Source organism: Miscanthus floridulus, chromosome 13, assembly GCF_019320115.1.
Source record: "Miscanthus floridulus cultivar M001 chromosome 13, ASM1932011v1, whole genome shotgun sequence".
NCBI lineage: Eukaryota > Viridiplantae > Streptophyta > Magnoliopsida > Poales > Poaceae > Miscanthus > Miscanthus floridulus.
In genome coordinates, this window is record NC_089592.1 from 81414444 (window position 1) to 81432486 (window position 18043).

General features: G+C 50.6%; 2 protein-coding genes and 1 pseudogene across 2 annotated transcripts; 1 reads left to right on the top strand and 2 right to left on the bottom strand.

The window, feature by feature from the left end:
- LOC136500148 (putative wall-associated receptor kinase-like 16) overlaps nucleotides 1-8170 on the top strand; it is a 29178-nt pseudogene extending 21008 nt beyond the window's left edge.
- A 726-nt stretch (nucleotides 8171-8896) lies between these two features.
- Nucleotides 8897-12337, bottom strand: LOC136500319 (plant intracellular Ras-group-related LRR protein 4-like). Its single transcript, XM_066495659.1, has 3 exons — nucleotides 10923-12337; nucleotides 9747-10660; nucleotides 8897-9654 (listed from the first exon to the last, which is right to left on the bottom strand). Exons 1-3 carry the CDS (start codon nucleotides 11605-11607, stop codon nucleotides 9517-9519), a joined length of 1737 nt encoding a protein of 578 aa, XP_066351756.1. The 5' UTR covers nucleotides 11608-12337; the 3' UTR covers nucleotides 8897-9516.
- Nucleotides 12338-14855: 2518 nt separating this feature from the next.
- On the bottom strand, nucleotides 14856-18043 carry LOC136501587 (uncharacterized). Its single transcript, XM_066497098.1, has 2 exons — nucleotides 17469-18043; nucleotides 14856-15352 (listed from the first exon to the last, which is right to left on the bottom strand). Exons 1-2 carry the CDS (start codon nucleotides 17841-17843, stop codon nucleotides 15179-15181), a joined length of 549 nt encoding a protein of 182 aa, XP_066353195.1. The 5' UTR covers nucleotides 17844-18043; the 3' UTR covers nucleotides 14856-15178.

Sequence of the window (18043 nt, forward strand, 5' to 3'; positions counted from 1 at the left end):
CGTCCCCACCTCGGGCCCGCCGCCGTCGCCCGAAGAATCCGACACCGACGACGAGGGAGACGGCTCCAACGGGAGACCGTCAAGCTTCTGACACCCGGCGACGGGTGTCCAGCTTTTCGCGCACGAGGAGCTTCTTCATGCGCTTCGCCTCCCTGGCATCTTTCTTCTTCTTCTCCTCCTCGGTGCGGGCCCTATTCACGGATCGCCGCCGGGCATCCTCGGGAACGGGCGGCGGAGAGCCTCGCACGTCTCTTATCCCCTGTGGGAATGAAGAAGTAAGACAACAGACAAAAAAGGCAAAAAACAAGAAGGCCGCGAAAGCCTCGGCAACATCCAACTTACCAGCGAGACATACCCCCGCGACGGGCGCATCGGGAACGGCATCAAATCGTCAATCTTCGGCTTCCCGTCTACTGCCTCTCTCACCCGACGCAGGGTCTCGTCATCGGTAAGGGCGAAGGCGGACATCTTGATACCGGTGATCGGATCGCCCGGGGTCATCTCGAACAGCCACCGCCGCCAGGCCATCAACGGCAACACCCTCCGGCGGTGAAAAGCTGCCACGACCACGGCCGCCGAAAGGCCGTGGTCACGCAGCTTCCCCAAGGCCCTCAAGAGCGGTTCCAGCCTAGGCTGATCGACCTTGATGACGCTGTATCCCCATTTCTCTGGTTGACTCTCTACAACCCGCCCGGTATAAGGGGGAAGTCCTCCGCCGTCGTTGCGGAGGTAGAACCAGCCGTCATACCAACGACGGTTGGACGATGACAGCTGGGCTGGGATATAGAGGGACTGCCAGTCTTGGTGCACGTGAAGGGTGCAGCCGCCGGCCCTCTGCACCTTCCGAGCCCCCCTCGTTCCCCCCGGCTTGGTGGTGAACGTCGCTCAGAACAAGTGGAGCCACAACTCCCAGTGGGGAGCAATCCCCAAGTACCCCTCACAAACGGCGACGAAGATGGCCGCCTGCGCGATGGAGTTGGGGCTGAAATTGTGAAGCTCCACGCCATAGTAGTGCGGGAGCGCCCGCATGAAGTTATCCACCGGCAACCCGAGGCCTCGCTCGTGGAAGACGACGAAGCTCACCACGTAGCCGTCGCGCGGCCTCGGCTCCGACTCATTCCCCGGAGCGACTGCAGCTTCTCCTCGGTGACGTCGGACCGCTCCCAGGGATCCGCCGGGAGGATGACGGGACCACCAGCCATTGCGCGGCGGAGGACGCTGCTACGGCGGTAATCTCTCTCTCCCTCTCTCTTTCAGTCTCTCGCTCTCGCCCTTCTCCTCCCCGGCGCTCTATGCTCTCAGCAACGGCACGGAGGCAGCAAAAGTGAATGCGGAAAAGGTAAGAAGGGGAAGGGCGAGGTTCTTTGCGTATTTATGCAGGGACAAGACGAAACCACCGGGCGACGAAATCGGGGAAGTTTCCCCCAAAAAATCCGGCGTGGTTATCCAGATCCAGTCTTACCGCCCACGCGCCCACTCCCTCCTCATTAAATCGCGCGTGCAGATACGTCCCGTCGGCTGACGCCACGTCGCGTCCAACCGCAGCAGCAGCAGGCGCCGTTTCGCCTCCCCAAAAAAGCTGCCTCAAACGACGCGCCTGCCATTATTAGCCGTAGGGAGAGAAATAACCCCCCCCCCCCCGATTCCTTTCAGGCAAAGGAACTGGGCACCGAGCCCGCTACGGTCCAGGGGTTCGAAGGCTGGGCCCTTAGGGGTTTCAACAGCCGCCCCAGGGCAACAGAGTTAGGGGCGACTACGGGCAAGCCTATACGAGGCCGAGGCCCAAGCAAGCGAAACGCTTGGGACGCCCTGTGTCGTGTCCGAGACCGGTAGGGAGGTCTCCGAATGGGATCCCACCGTAGGGAGGCACCGAGCCACCGAGGCCCAGCGAACGGCCTCGGCACCCACTAGAGAAACCCTCCGGTACTCTTGGAGCGCATCTCCAGACCGCTAGCCGACCCCCAGCGAACGGGGTACGGGCCTCCACTCGGACTTACCCGATAACAGCTCACCGGAAATGCCATCGCTCGCGCCCACCGAGGGTAGCGTGGCACATTCCACCCCTCCTTCCGAGCGAAAAGGAAGCGCGAGGGTCGAATAAAAAGTCAGGAGAATCCCTGACGGCCCTCTGAGGCTAAGGGACTCTTCCTGCAAAACATTGCCGAGGCCCAGCGACTTAGGCTCGCACACGAGGGGGCTCGGCAAAACAAACCCTCCTTCCGAGCAAAAAGGAAGCGCGAGGGTCGTTCAAAAAGCCAGAAGAACTCCTGACGGCCCTCTTGCTCCGTGCAGAGGCTAGGGAGCTCCTTCTGCAAAAGACGCCGAGACCCCGCGACCTAGGCTCGCACCCGAGGGGGGCTCGGCAGACAGACCCTCACGCGCGAGGGGCGAACCAAAAGCCAGGGGGACCTCTGACCGCTCTCTCGCTCCATGCGAGAGACTCGGGGGCTCCTCCTGCAACTTTGCCGAGACCCAGCGGCTCAAGCTCGCACACGAGTGGGCTCGGCAAACAGCCCCCCCGTCCGAGCGAAAAGGACGTGCGGGGGACGGACAAAAAAGTCGGGAGGACCCCTGACCGCCCTCTCGCTCCGTGCAGAGGCTCGGGGGCTCTTCCTGCACCCAAGATAAAGACAGAGCGACCCAAGCCCGTTATGGTCCAGGGGTTCGAAGGCTGGGTCCCCAGGGGTTTCGACAGCTGCCCCAGGGCAAAAGAGTCAGGGATGACTACGGGCGAGCCTGTACGGGCACGCCCTGTGTCGTGTCCGAGACCGGTAGGGAGGTCTCCGAATGGGATCCCACCGTAGGGAGGCACCGAGCCACCGAGGCCCAGCGAACGGCCTCGGCACCCACTAGAGAAACCTGCCGGTACTCTTGGAGCGCGTCTCCGGACCGCTAGCCGACCCCCAACGAACGGGGTACGGGCCTCCACTCGGACTTACCCGATAACAGCTCACCGGAAATGCCGTCGCTCGTGCCCACCGAGGGTAGCATGGCATCTTCCACCCCTCCTTCCGAGCGAAAAGGAAGCACGAGGGTCGTACAAAAAGCCGGGGGAACCCCTGACGGCCCTCTCGCTCCAGACGGAGGCTAAGGGGCTCTTTCCGCAGCATCGTCGAGGCCCTGCGATCCGAACTCGCACCCACGGGCCCGGCAAACACAATGAAAATGCCTCACTCGAAAGAGAAAAAAGCCCCTGAAGAAGTGAAATCACTCCTCCAGGGCCTCGGGGGCTACACCCGGCGGGTGCGCTCGCGCGCACCCACCGAAACCTCGAGTACAAAACACCATCCCGACAGGAACTATCAAGAGCCAATTCTCGTCAGAACCTCAGGGGGAGTGCCTCCACTCCCCCCAAGGCTCGGGGGCTACTGTCGGATACCGTGAGAAGGGGTACCCTAAGCAAGACCCAAAAAACGACTGCTTAGACTTCGTAAAAATTGAAACCAGCTAAACACCGCTGGCCTCGGCCGATTCTCCGACTCGCCCGAGGCCCCCTCACCACTGACCTCGAGCGATCCCCCACCAAAGGCCTCGGCCGGGCCACCGACCCTCCGTCTCGCGCGAGGCGGGCTCGGGAGCACTCCGCTGCCTCTTCCTTCTCCCGTCCCTCTGACAAAACATCGTATCGCATTAACTCAGCCAACTGCTGCCCCTAACATCGGCCGCATGCTCGGCACAGTACAGCGGAATGGCCGACGGGACAGGAGGCAGGACTGGGCAGGGGTTACCCGCCACTGTGCTAACCACTATGCACATGGTTGACGCCCGTACCTCACTATGCTGCCAACTCCTGCTCCGAGGACAACGCAGCGTGGGGAGCCACGTCTGGGCTACTGTGGCCACGGAATCAGTACCCAGGGCCAATAATTCCCTCCAGGGCCTCGGCAGTTTGCTGCAGGGGCTCGGCAGCCTGAGGATCCATGTCCGCCGAGCCCCCCGCGATGGCTCGGCCTCGGCACCTGCAGAGCCGCAGCTCCCTACGACGTCATCACACGATGACCTGCACGTCGCCCGGACTGGGCAGGGGTTACCCACCACTGTACTAACCACCATGCACATGGTTGACGCCCATGCCTCACTGTGCTGCCAACTCCTGCTCCGAGGACAACGCAGCGTGGGGAGCCACGTCTGGGCTACTGTGGCCTCGGAATCAGTACCCAGGACCAATAATTCCCTCCAAGGCCTCGACAGTTGGCTTCAGGGGCTCGGCAGCCTGAGGATCCATGTCCGCCGAGCCCCCCGCGATGGCTCGGCCTCGGCATCTGCAGAGCCACAGCTCCCTACGACGTCATCGCACGGTGACCAGCACGTCGCCCGCCATGTCCTGCATCAAGCTGTACTGGAGCCCCACGACGCATAAGATCAAGTATGACCAGCGCGTCACTTCTGCACGACAAGGACGGGGCCACTCCATCGACCATACCACAACAGTGGCCGGCTACAGGGCTCGGACACGCCACCCCCATTTATAGAAGCGCTATGTAGCAACATATGTACGTTCCCGGTTCTGCCTTAGAGTATAAAAGGGAGGGACCGGGGCCATTTCTGGGGGGGGGGGGGAGCAACAGGCAGAAAGACGAACACACCGATAGAACTACACACTTCCACGCTGCTTGGGAACAACGCCTCAAGCAGCCCGCGCCACCCTCGCCGAGACCTGGGGCTAGCTCCCTCTCTCACCTAGCTTGTAACCCCCTACTACGAGCACTCCGATGCAAGGAATACAAGATCGATCTCTCAGACTGGACGTAGGGCCTCGATTGCCTGAACCAGTATAAACCTTGTGTCTCTTTGCATCACCATCCGGGATTAGGGGCACGCAGCACAAATTCACTCGTTGGTTGAGGGACCCCCGGTTCCAAAACACCGACACATGTATACATGTATGACGGGAGTGACGAACTTGTCGATTTTCATGTTTTATGAATCATGAAAATTCTAAATGTTAATAGTAAACCTTGCTAAATTATATTATAGTTAACAATAGAAAAATATATAAGTTGATACTTTCTATAAACATTATTTTAATTAAAAATAATAGCATATTTGCATTGATATACGACTACACTCATAGCTTTTTTATAGTGGAAATTTTATATTTTGGGTAGGTGGTGCAGGGAGAAAGCTCGTTAATACCATAACAATAACTAAGAGTATAGCCTTTAACCTATAGTCCAAACTCTTAATAAAATTCAAAGTGAGGGTATGCAACAAGATGTATAAGAAAAGCTAGGTTTTCAACTTAACATGAGGTAAACCTTTATAACAAATTGTAACAAGATAAAAAATGGGAAGCCAAATGGATTATACAATTCACAAAATAGGAAACAAGAGTTGGCATAACTCAAGCTAATATTTCAACTAAATGCATGCAAAACAAACATGGGCATGTGACTGCAAATAGGAAAAAATAAGAATGATGATGTAAATGCATGGAGTAATCACTAACAATAATTTATCACAATTGGATAATTAAAGAATGCATACAACTCAAACATACAGGCCCTTAGACAATTCTTGAGCATGAGTTGATAGACTAGTACTACCAAATTGGTGTTTTATTCTTATAGTCGAAATGCATGATTTCCTTTCAATATATTATAAACGTTCTTGCTCTTGCATATTTTGTATACACTTATATTTTATATGTAAATGAGCATGAGAACCCTAGAGCATATCAATCCTATGGAGTCTTGCCAAAAATCTACTGGAAGTTTTATTTATCAATGTACTTATGGAACCTACGGAGGTCCTCGTGCAAAATAAGAGTTCATTAGAATCAAGAAAATCCTCTAAAGGTACCATTCTGCAATATGCCCTTTGTTACCTTTTTAAAGTGTGGATTAGTTGTAACCATTCACAAATTAAATATTTGCCCCGGCCCTTAATATGTCCTAACTCCATGGTCATGAATTTGATGGGGTATTTCTTTTCAGGTTTAAGCATTGGGTTAGGAGTGGGTGGTAGTACAACACTTTTGCTTCTAACACTTGGTGGACCCCTCATAGTACGTAAAATCAAACGGCAGAGGTTGAAGAAGATGAAATAAAAAAAATTCAACCAAAATCATGGGTTATTATTGAAGCAATTAGTATCAAGCAACACAGACATTGGCGAAAGAATGATAGTTGCCCTATGGGATATAGAGAAGGCCACAGACAATTTTGATAGCTCTCGTGTGGTTGGTGGTGGAGGGCATGGAGTTGTGTTTAAAGAATTCTAGATCTGCATGTTGTGGCAATCAAGAAATCAAAGATAGTAGTGCAAAGAGAAATCAAGAAATCAAAGATAGTAGTGCAAAGAGAAATCAAGGAATTCATAAATGAAGTTGTAGTTCTTTCTCAAGTAAACCACATAAATGTGGTGAAGCTCTTAGGATGTTGCCTTGAGACTGAAGTCCCGCTGCTAGTTTATGAGTTCATTTCAAATGGAACCCTTTATAACCATCTTCATGTTGAAGGACCAACACCACTATTTTGGGCTGATAGAATAAGGATTGCACTTGAAATTACTAGAGCTTTGTCCTATCTACATTCAGGCTCTTCTATGCCGATATTTCATAGAGATATTAAGTCATCCAATATACTTCTTGATGATAGTTTAACAGAAAAAGTATCAGACTTTGGAGCTTCAAGGTACATCCCAATAACCAGGAGTAACAACTATTGTTCAAGGAACACTGGGATACTTAGATCCTATGCATCATTATACAGGTCGATTAACGGACAAGAGCGATGTCTTCAGCTTGGTGTTCTTCTTATAGAATTGCTTACTAGAAAGAAACCATTCAACTATAGGTCCAATGATGGAGACAATCTTGTTTCACATTTTGAGAAGATGCTCACAACAAACAACCTAGCCAATATAGTAGATCCTCAAGTCGCAGAGGAAGAAGATGGAGACATCCAAGAGGTGGCCGCACATGCAGTGATATGTACTAACTTAAGGGGAGAAGATCGGCCTACAATGAAGGAAGTGGAGATGAGACTTGAAAACTTGTTATTGAAGAAAAAGCTTGTCCCATGTATTACAACAGCAAGGAGACATAATGAGGACGGGACACAGGTTCAGTACATGTCAATTGAACCGGTAACTAACGGCGCAAGCAGACAATACACTATGGAACAGGAAATGCTATTATCGGCAAGTTACCCTCGATGAACTTGTGTAGTCATGACTCATGAACAATGATTAACTTCCGTGGCTGTGTTTTGAAAATTATTCGATGAAGTCTTTGAGCTAATGCATTTGTTGTAATGTAGATGCATGGTTCCTTACATGAACACTAAAGATAATAGTAGTGTGCTTACCTTTTTGTTAATTGAACGTTGACTGTTCTTGTGTGCTGTAAGCTTGTAAGATCCTAGTATTTAAAAGCAGTGTAATGGACAAATGTATTAGTTGGAGAATGCAGCTAAAGTGCTCTCTCTAGGCCTATTTATGCTTGCAATGATGTGAGGCAGATCGAGAGCTGCGAAGACATTTTTTTGGACACTGAAATGTGGACAGCTAAGAAGTAAGAACTAAGAACACAATTTCCAATCAGTCAATGAAATACAGCTCGCCATGACGGTCACCGGCCCATCTTCCTCTCATAGGTTAGCAAATAAAGCTGAAGGTAGCAGTGAGCGTTTACTGTTTAGCACCTGACTTCTGTATAGCACTCCCTTTAAAACTCATCTGGTTGTTTTCCAGCACGCCGCCTACCTTCTCTCGGACATGCTAAAGCTCAAGCTGAAACAAATCGTACGATCCCACTGCTTTCAAGCATGAATTTGCGCACGACATTTGCAAGTGATTTTCAGGATTATTGGACATTGCTTAGATTGCAAATCCTGCCAGAATTTCATGAGTCCGCCGGCAAACAAGAGAGGGGCCACTTCCAGCCAGCCAGATCCATGGCGCTGCCGCTGAAGTCAGGACCAATCATGGAACGGAGCAATCATGCATGGATCTGTGTATGAGACGCAGCTGGCATGCATGCATGCAAAGGCAAGGCTTGCAAGCTTCCATGTCCTCTCGTCTCCACGGAGACGTCGCCGTCATGGACAGGGATGAGCACTGGCTGCTGCGTCATGGAAGAAAGCATCGTCAGGTGGCCCGGTTCGCCGGCTGCGTGCGCGGGTGGGGCCGCGTCACTGCTCAGTGGTTACTGATGTTGCAAACTTGAATGGATTCGGATTAAGACCCAAGATCCCTTCGGATCTGTTGAGGTATTGAGCCCTTCCAGATCTACCCTCTTTGCTGATGTCACTGTCCGGTTTCTGCATCGAAAGTTACTCAAATACTTTAACGATGCCATTGCCATGTGCTGTGTTCATTCAGATATGTCAGATTGCATAAACACCGGGTCACATGCCATCAACATCGAACCATCTGAAATCAACAATTATGGCCCCTTTCGAGCGCAAGAATTGTTGAAGAATTTAACATAAATCAGTTTATTTTTTTCACAGAAAAAAACTACATTCCAGGCCCTTGTGCTGAATGCCCCGAATGCTGCTTGTAAGACTGTCTCCGAGAGCTTATCCATATGGGTACCCAAACCCAAAATGGGTATTGGATGATACTGTTTCGGACCTCCAATAGATTATCTATATGCAAAACGCATTTTGGGTTACAACAGACTCATAACCCAAATATGAGTATTCTCTCTCTTAAAGACTCATTTGCAGAAAGAGTTCTCTTTTGGGTCCTGTTGTTGGAGAAGACCAAAAATGGGTATTGAATAATTTACCTGTAACGCTACCCAAACGTGAAATAGGTCTTGTATTTTGGGTGATATTGTTGGAGATAGTCTAATGCCCCAGATTACAAGAGAGCAGAATCGTATCAGAGAAAAACATGCAAAATCTTGTGTTTTATGAATCTCTTCAGAAAGATTGTAGCACACTAGTTATAACAGACACTTCTCAGAATGCACTAAATAAATATTAAGGAATACAAAAAAGGGGGCCAATAAAGTTTGACCATCGTATCCTTAAGATTTGACTGCAGCAAACCAGTCCATCTGGTATCTTGCAGAATTCTAGTCCTAACTTAGAAGTTTACAAGAACATATATGGTCAAATAAAGAAAAAAATCTCTGAAAGCAAATATTATAAATAACCAAGGTCTTAGTTTCACCGGATGCATGTATATTATGCACATTGACAAGTCGCGGACTAACGAACTTTAGTAGTCTTTCTAGATCTCTTTACTCAGCTGCCCTCGATCATAGGAAAAGGCCGAGAGATTACACAACTTCTAGATTCTTTAGCTGAAGCAAAACTCTTCCGGGGGTTATTCAAAGTTGAGCTGGCGTGGTGGAACGAAGAATGAGTAGGTTCCATGAAACCTGACCATCTTGGTTCTAGAGGTGAAAGCTGCAGCATCGTCCAAGGGAAAGCTCTGGGCACCACATCTTGTTGACCCATACTCACAACAGTAGCAATCGAAGATGATGCACCCATTAGTTCTCTTCAGAAGTGAAGGGTTGAAAAAACAGCAGTTTCATGCCATCAATCTCACAATAAATCACGACGCTATCCGGTCATGCTTTCTTTTGTTAGGCCGGGAGAAAAAGCAGAACTGAGCCCAAGTCTTCTTTGTCTTCGTTGGTTGTGACCTTGTGGCTTTCTTGGCAACATATTCAGTCATGTATTGAACAGCAGCCTATGAAACAAAAGAAAGGGAAAACAATAATGAACAAACCTTGCCACAAATGGTCGCTAATATATACTAGTAGTTCAAGTAAAGAAAATCACCTGAGCTCCCTTCAAAGCTACATCTCTTGGTGGCACTTGCAGAGGATTCTCTTCGGCACGGAGCACACGGAGATGCTGCAGGTTTCCAAAAGAATCAGGAAGCACCCTAATCTGGTTATTGCTTATATCCAACTCTTCCAGCATCTCAAGGTTGCCAATAGAACGAGGCAGGGATTGCAGGTCAGCGAAATTGTTCCCGACGTTCAGTTTAACAAGAGAAGTAACGAAGCAGAAATTCTCAGGAATAGACACAAGCTCATTAAAGCTTGCATCAACCTCCTTCAGCTTTGTGAGAGATGCCATTGTTGTTGGAAGGCCCCTAATACTGTTGTATCGCACAGAGAGGACCTCCAGAGACTCTAGCTTTCCGACAGCCTCTGGGAGGGCCTTGAGGTGATTGTAGCCTGCCCGCAATTCCACCAGTGACACACAATTGCCAATAGTGTACGGCAACTCATCAAGGTTGTTTGTCTCGACGATTAACTTCTTCAGACGTGTGAGGCTTCCAATTGCGTCAGGGAGTGAGGTAAGATGGTTTGCACTCACATCAAGCTCCTCAAGCTTCACCAGCCTACCAAGACTTGGCGGCAATGATGCAAGCTGATTACCCCTCAGGTCGAGATATATCAGGTTGGAAAGATCCCCAATTGACTCAGGAAGCTGAGCAATTCTGTTAGAATGAACATCAAGCTTGGCCAAAGAAGAAAGCCTCCCAATTACTTCTGGCAAGGCCAAGATCCGATTCTCCGAAATATCAAGGGTGACAAGTCCAGTGAGCTTTCCAATTGAATCAGGGAGCCACTCAATCTGGTTCATGAGTTTGCCTTGCAGGTTGAGGTCGCGAGCACCTTTCTTTGCAGCCACTTCAATCATGCTAGCTAGCTTAATGAGGGTCAATTTCTCGTTGTCATCACCTGCAAAAGCCAATCATGAAGCAAAGAATCAATCAATACGTAGATACTTGTACATACTTCCAACGTCCAACTAATTATCACAAATCATGGACTAGTTGGTAGCTAAGGAAATTCCATTGTCTCATACAAGACAACAATGCATATGCTTCCAATTTAACTCACTAAATCTCTAAATGCTAACAATTTACATGAAGGTGTATCTAAGCACTCCACTGAAATCACAAATTTGGTAACAAAGCAGTTCAAGGTAGAATTGGCTCACCATAACTGCCGTCCACACGAGTCGCCACTGAGTTTGCAGCAACTGCTCCTCGCGGCATATGAGAGCTCGCTGCCACAACCCCGTCGTCCCATACTGCGGCCTTGGCCTTCTTGACGTAGCTGTCGTCCATCGAGACTCGCCCCACGCTGGTCACCATCCTCGGCGCACTGAACCCATTAGCGCCCATGGACGAGTAGCGGTCAGCGCTGCTGTCCGCAGCCACCGCTGATGACGACGTGGCGGAGGAGGAAGACGAAGCGGCAGCGGTGGTCACAGCGGCCTTGTTGGAAGCAGTGACGCGCGGCGCGGCGCGGGTGGAGCTGGAGCTGGACGGCACGCACTGCGACGCGCGCTGGATGAGGTCGTCGAAGAGGCCGTGGAGCGCGTGGAGCTCGAGGAGCCTTGTGGCGTCGCGCTTCTGCTCCCGGCAGTGGAAGGCGGCGAGCGCGCGGTGCATCTCGAGGGCGACGCCGAAGAGCTCGTCGGGGACGGCGGGCGGCCTGCGCAGGCGCGCGACAGCGTCGAGGCGCGCCCGCTCCTCCCGGTCGGCGGCGTGCGCCAGCGCCTCGGCGGCCTCCACCTCCTCCAGCGCCGGGCGCGCCGGCAGGGAGCGGTGCAGCCGCATGATCTCCCCAACCACGCCGTCCACCGACCCGAAGGCCACGGCATCCATCGCGGTCCCCATTCCTCGATCGACGAGTCGTCGACCCTCCCCACTCGCAGCAGCTCAGGAACGGAACAGCCCAGATCTCCACTCCGCTCCTATCCTGTCCCTCGGTCGGTCCCTTCCCACGGTACGGCACGCAACGGGATCCCCGCCCTCCTCCTCCTTATGTAAACCTCAGCGCCGGTCCCTCGCCGCTGCGCTTTCCCGCACCCGTCGTCGCCATCGCCAACCGCTCGTCACGTGGCGCTCGTGGCCTGTGGCCCGACCCACTCTCCCTCCCGCCTCGGATGCCGCCCCCCCTTTCCGGATAAGAACCGGAACCACCAGAGCCCAGGTGTGCGACGCCGGATCACACAGCTCGGCGCGCCCGCTCGAGCGAAAAAAAAAGGCAGCTTTTTCCGCGGCGGCGGTGACCCGATCCAACAGCGCGAGGTGGACGTGGATGGCTCGCAAGGGAAACGAAAATCCGGAACGAGGAACTCACACTCGCCGGCCCGGGCTGCGCGCGCGAGGGAAGGAGAGAAGGGAAGAACAGGCACCGAATTGCCGGTGGTGGTAGGGATTGGGGAATTGGGGGCTCGTTCACGGCTCAACGAGGTAGGTAGGTGTGTGCAATGCGCAGGCGGGCGGGCGGGGGCGGTGGTCGCCGTGGGTGGTTCTTGGTGCGTGCCTGCCCCTGGTTTCTAGGGGCGTTTCTCGGGATGGGGGGATCGGAAATGAATTGGTACAGTTCGGGTTGGCAGCCAGGGAAGCGGGCTAGCCGCTGGGGTCACGTAGAAATGGAGCCGGGAGCCCTGCTCGGGCATGGGAGAGACCGAGAGAGTGTGAGGGTGCTGTGCTGTCCTTGTCCTTGTCCTGTGACGTCAGTATCGGATCGGCTGCCGCCTTGGGACGGGACGCCGCCCGGGGTGGATCTTGTTTTCTTCGCAAGGAAGAACAAAGGGTGGATGAAAAATCGTTGGCAACTTTGTGTAGATTTGGTGGCAATCGGCGTTGTTCCTTCTATTTTACATTAAATCGCCCGCTCGCACGTCGTTTAACGGTGTCCGAGGAACAAGATACCACCACCTTGATCATGATGCAGGTTCTTCCTCCACCGTCAAGGTAAACTGGAGCGAGTGATTAGTTAATTAATCAATGACCATTTACCGACACCGCCTCCATCCAATGTCCGGAAAGAATCTCTCGGCCGCCTCACATTCCCAGACTGGAACAACCGGATGGGTGTAAAGTTTGGGGGTGTCGAATGGGATGTTCGGATATGAATAAAAAATAAATTACAGAATTCGTCAGTAATCCGCGAGACGAATTTATTAAGCCTGATTAATCCGCATTAGCCCATATGTTACTGTAGCACCACATTGTCAAATTATGAACTAATTAGGCTGAGAAGATTTGTCTCGTAAATTAGTCGTAAACTATATAATTAGTTATTTTTTTAAGTTTATATTTAATACACATGTGTCGAACATCCCGTAGAATAAAGAGTAAAGAACTATGATCCAACACCACCAGTGGTAAGTCCGGGCTCGTGTCCTGACAAAGGCGAACGAATGATGGGCAAGCGGTCAGTCAGTCAGTCCGCAGTCCCCAGCACTGCATCGGGTGGGGCGGCGGGGCCACGTGCGGGCGGAAACCTCCTCGAACCGCTGCACGCAGCAACGACGCCTGGGGCTGGGTCCGGTGGGTCGGGTGGGGGTTCTCGGGTCGCGATCGCGATCGCGATCGCGCGGTTCCTGCCGTGCCGGTGCGGTGCGTCCTCCCTGCCTGCCCCTGTGGTGCCTGTGACCTGTGGGGGACGGGGAGCTTTGCCTCGCCGGAGGCGGCAGACGCGCATGGCCGCATGGGCCAGGAAGCCAGCCACCGCCCCCACCACCACCACTCCACCGCGCCAGCACGTCGGCGAGGGGGGACACGCGCACCCTGCTCGCCGAACTTGCTCCACTGTCCTATCCTACTCGTGCCGTGGCCCTGGCTGGATCGCCACGGCGGCAGCTGATGCGTTTATGGCCCTTTTTTTTTCTTTTCTTTTCCGATCTCGGCTACAAAACAGTTGCTGCACACGCAATGACCTCAAGTGCGTTGCGTTCGCTGGCCTGGGATCATGCATGCAAACCACTTGCCAGTTGCCACGCCACTCCACACAAAAGGCGAGTCCTGTGCCACTGGCGCGTGGGGCCGCCGAAGCGCCCGGCCCACATGGCAGCCAGACGACCATGGTGCAGTGCAAGATGAAGTTTGTGTGGGTGGGTGTCGCACTGGCGGCACTCGTGGCGTGCAGGTCGCAGCACATGGCTGCCGCATCCGCTGCAGAAGTTTCAGAGGACGCAGGCAGGGAGATCGCTGGGCTTATACGATGGATCGTGGAATATAAGCTAAAATAATATTTTTTTTCACACTAAACTAACTAAACCGGTAAATAATCCATGATCTATGCCAGCCAGCCGAACCATTCTCACTCTGGCACTCACACGAGTTGACATGCAGGAGCCAGCCGCGTGGATCTGCAGACACGTAAGTAGCGAACGGATTGGTAGAGCACATCACACGCTTCGACAAAACACCTCTGGCTTTTCAGGTAACGGTCCTTGTCAGGATAGGATAGGAGCTCTAAAACCTGGGCCCCCCCGTCGTCATTCAAGATAACAACGTCGCCATCGCAACGTCCCAGTCCCATACGGGGAAACCTACAGCCTATACCGTACCAAAAGACGACGAGAGTTTAAGCCCTCTTTACCAGGGTTTTAAATTGTGTCAGTTCAGTGAAGCCGAAATCGTGCACGTTCGCGTGCCCTTAAACCCGACTTGATCCGCTTCTTTTTTTTATCCGGAACAGTGTTTTTCTCTCACAAATTCCTCCAAATTTATCCAGATTCCTCCAAAATTCCTCCAAGCGAACGGGACCAAATAGTAGGGATGAAAACGGATCGGATACGGACGGATATCACCGATATTACATTTATTTTCATATTTCTGTCCGGATTCGGATTCGAATACGGATAGTGTCAACTATGTCGGATAGGATACGATTGGATATCGACATCATAAATATGCGATTTGAGTATTCGGATACGGTATCGGATGTTGGATATCCGAACTCGGATACGGACAGATCGAATATAATCGGAAAATATCCGTACCGTTTTCATCCCTACCAAAGAGGATCTCAATATCTCATTATGCTTTCACATCCAATCTGGAAGAAGAGACGAACTCCCATTTCGAACAACGGATCAAGCATGTTCCAGGGCCCAGGGGTAAACACAGAGACCGCAGGATTTTACCTTCCAGACGAACACAAAGCTTGGCAGTCAATTTAATTGTATCCGAAACAGAGGTCATCAATTCTGAAGTTCATGATACGAACAGTGACCCCAGGACAGCTGAATCATGCTCAGGTTGTGCGTTGGTTCAATGCCCCTATCAATGAGGATGAGGATGCACGATGCAGTGAGTACCACACCAACTCGTACAGCCGCAGTCTGTATCAGATCGACAGATACTCCAAAAACTAGCCTTCAAACTGATTTCAGTGTACCACTACCACCCGTGACTAATTCATCAGTGTCGTCCTGTCCTAGCTCACCTCTCACTTCTTTGCCTTGGAGAACCGGAGGCACCTGTACTTCTCGCCGCTGACGGTGATCTCCAGGGTTCCATCCTGGTTATCCTGATTCGAAGCCGTGCCCTTGAGGACGCTCTTCTCTTTCTCCAGGTTCTCCCTCTCGATCTTCAGCCTCGCCTCTTGTCTCGCAATCTCAGCCTGCCAAAAAACGAAAACAAAAGCGTGCCATGTCAAATTGCGGGTCCCAAAGGTTCTGTCAATGATGAAGAGGTACAAGGAAAAGACCAAAAGAAAAAAGAGTTGGATGTGGGAGTTCAGCAGATCCTCTGGTTCACCTATGAGACATGGTATTGGAAATGTTTATTTACAACCCACTACTTGGATCGATTGTCTTTATTTCTTAGTCTTCACTTTACCAAAAAGATGAATTCAGGTAAGGATGTTGTTGTGTCGGAGAAGTGGACAATTTAATTAAAGTCTAGGATAAATATCTCCATAGCCTAAGTGAACACCTCACTGTCAATCATGGTCTTTTCATCATGAGTGTAGTTATCTGTTCTTTTGCTTGATAGGAGTAACTCAGTGTCATCATGAGTGTAGTAGATTAGGTTCATCTTCTGAACGTAAATCTGATCTATTGATGACTATGACATCCATCATGCTCATTTGATTGCTGCTTATCCAATTTATAGCCTCATATAGTTTATTGACCACAAATTGAAAGTATATGCTGCTCGCAATCAGAAAGGTGTCTCCAGTGACGCTGGACGTCAACCTAAGAGGTATATTCAATTATATAGCCTGAGCTGATGAAAATTGAGATGAGACAATATCCTTATAAGCTGGAAACAGAGCATCGAATCAGTATGGGTAGGGACTCTCTACGCAAAACAAGATTGCTGTATCCCTACCTAGCAGGGCCCAAACACTTATCTCTATTTACTTTCTCACCCCATCCGCCGACCTGGTCTATCCAAGAATGGAAGAAACTCTTCCTAGTTCCAGACCACTCCTACTGTTATCCATATGGGAGTTGTTTCCTCTATTGCACAATACAGGGTCACTTTCCTGCCTTGTGTTGTTTCATTCACATTAATGGGTGAGCAGCTCAACTGTTAGGACAACCTAACAGTTGTGTTTCCACATTGATGTAGACCCTTGGGGGGAAGATACCGCTCTCATCACTCCTCTGTGGCATCACCAATCACTTCTGATAGGCATCATCGACCATCACATAATTAAGGCTGACTTCCATTTACGCTCAAAGGTTGAGTCTTGCAGCTAAATTCGCTTCTTACGTCAATGGAATTCTAGGAAGTTATGAAGAAGTTACATATTCATATTGTTCATGTGCTGAGATTGAGAAATGAGAACTAGATCTCAATTCTAGATCAATTTTCCCCTTGTTCCTCAGTATATTGGAACCAGCACCATGTTTGTTGCATCTTTTTCTTTAATAGAATATAGAATATTGCTATTAGTTACCTTAATCTGTGCTGGTAGTTGGTGTCTCATATAACATAAATCAACAGTGTTAATGTACTCTCAATTCATTGCTTTTCCTTAGAAGAATTCTTCAGCTACACCTCATCTATCACCTTTCTATGATTTACTAGCCCACTATAGCACGGTACAAGAATTACATTGTCAGATAGTACAAAGCAGACGCCAGTTTAAGTTTCCAAATCTTACCATGTACAGTTACTACTATATGTTGCACAGTTGTAGAGGAAACAATGATGTTTCCTACTTAAGAAGTCAAAATGGATATTTGGATTTTGAAATATAAGTTAATGGATATTTAATGTAACATTTTCTTTTCTAATCTGTGTATTATGGGTTAGCACTACTCAATAGAATCAGCGCATGTGCTTTGCAGACAAGAGGCAACTCTTATATATTCTTATCTTCACCCGACCTATCACCTTTCTATGGTTTCTATACTCTCTACGGAACTGAAACACACCAGCTTTATTCCCCTCACTGCCTTCGGTGACAACTAGAGTAGAGTGAAAAGCAAGGAACAATCTCTTACAATGTACTTGTCTGGCATCACAGAAAACTGAAGGGCATTGACATCAACTAATGAAAGAAAGTCTGTGCAGTACAGATGCAGGTTCAGTGTCATCTCAATCATATTTCCAGCGAGAATTGAAAATGCATCATCCATACGATTCATATATCACAAGAAACAAATCGAAACGGTTCCGTGATCTCGGAACAGCTGACAGTAAAAGATGCTGGCCAAGACGAGATGCGGGATGGATGGAACAGAGAATTGAGCAGGAGGCGAGAGGGGTCGGGGACACGGTACCTCACGGCGGGAGAGCTCGGCCTTCCACGCGGCTTCCCGCTCGGCGACCTCGCGCTCGCGCTCCGCGATGTAGCTCTGCATCTCCCGCTCCTTCATGATGCGGTCCTGGATGTCCGCGTCCAGTGCCTCCTTGAGCTCCATCACGAACTTGTCCACCACCGCCTTTATCCGCACAGACATCTCGCCGCGCCTCACGGACACCGCTCCCACCAGCAACGGCACCGCTCCTTCCTTGCACTCTTGCTCTCGGCGCGGTGTCACCGGCAGGCGGCAGCTTCCACGGGCGGGTGGATGCCGCCGGAAACCTTGGCGTCTTTCGCGATGCAGCGTAGATGAGGTGGACCAGGGAGAAGAGGTGACCCAGTGGGCCTTCATGGGCCATGAATTCCGTTTGCTCCCTTTACTTACCTTTTTCTACTTTTTTTAATTAACTAATCTTCTTTTTTCTTTACTCTTTTTTACTAGAAGACAGCATTCTTTTCTAGCTCTTCTTTCAATAAATAGCATCTAGATAATTCTGGCCACTAGTGAACAGAGGACATTTCTGCATCCACTTCCATAATAAGGATCAAAGA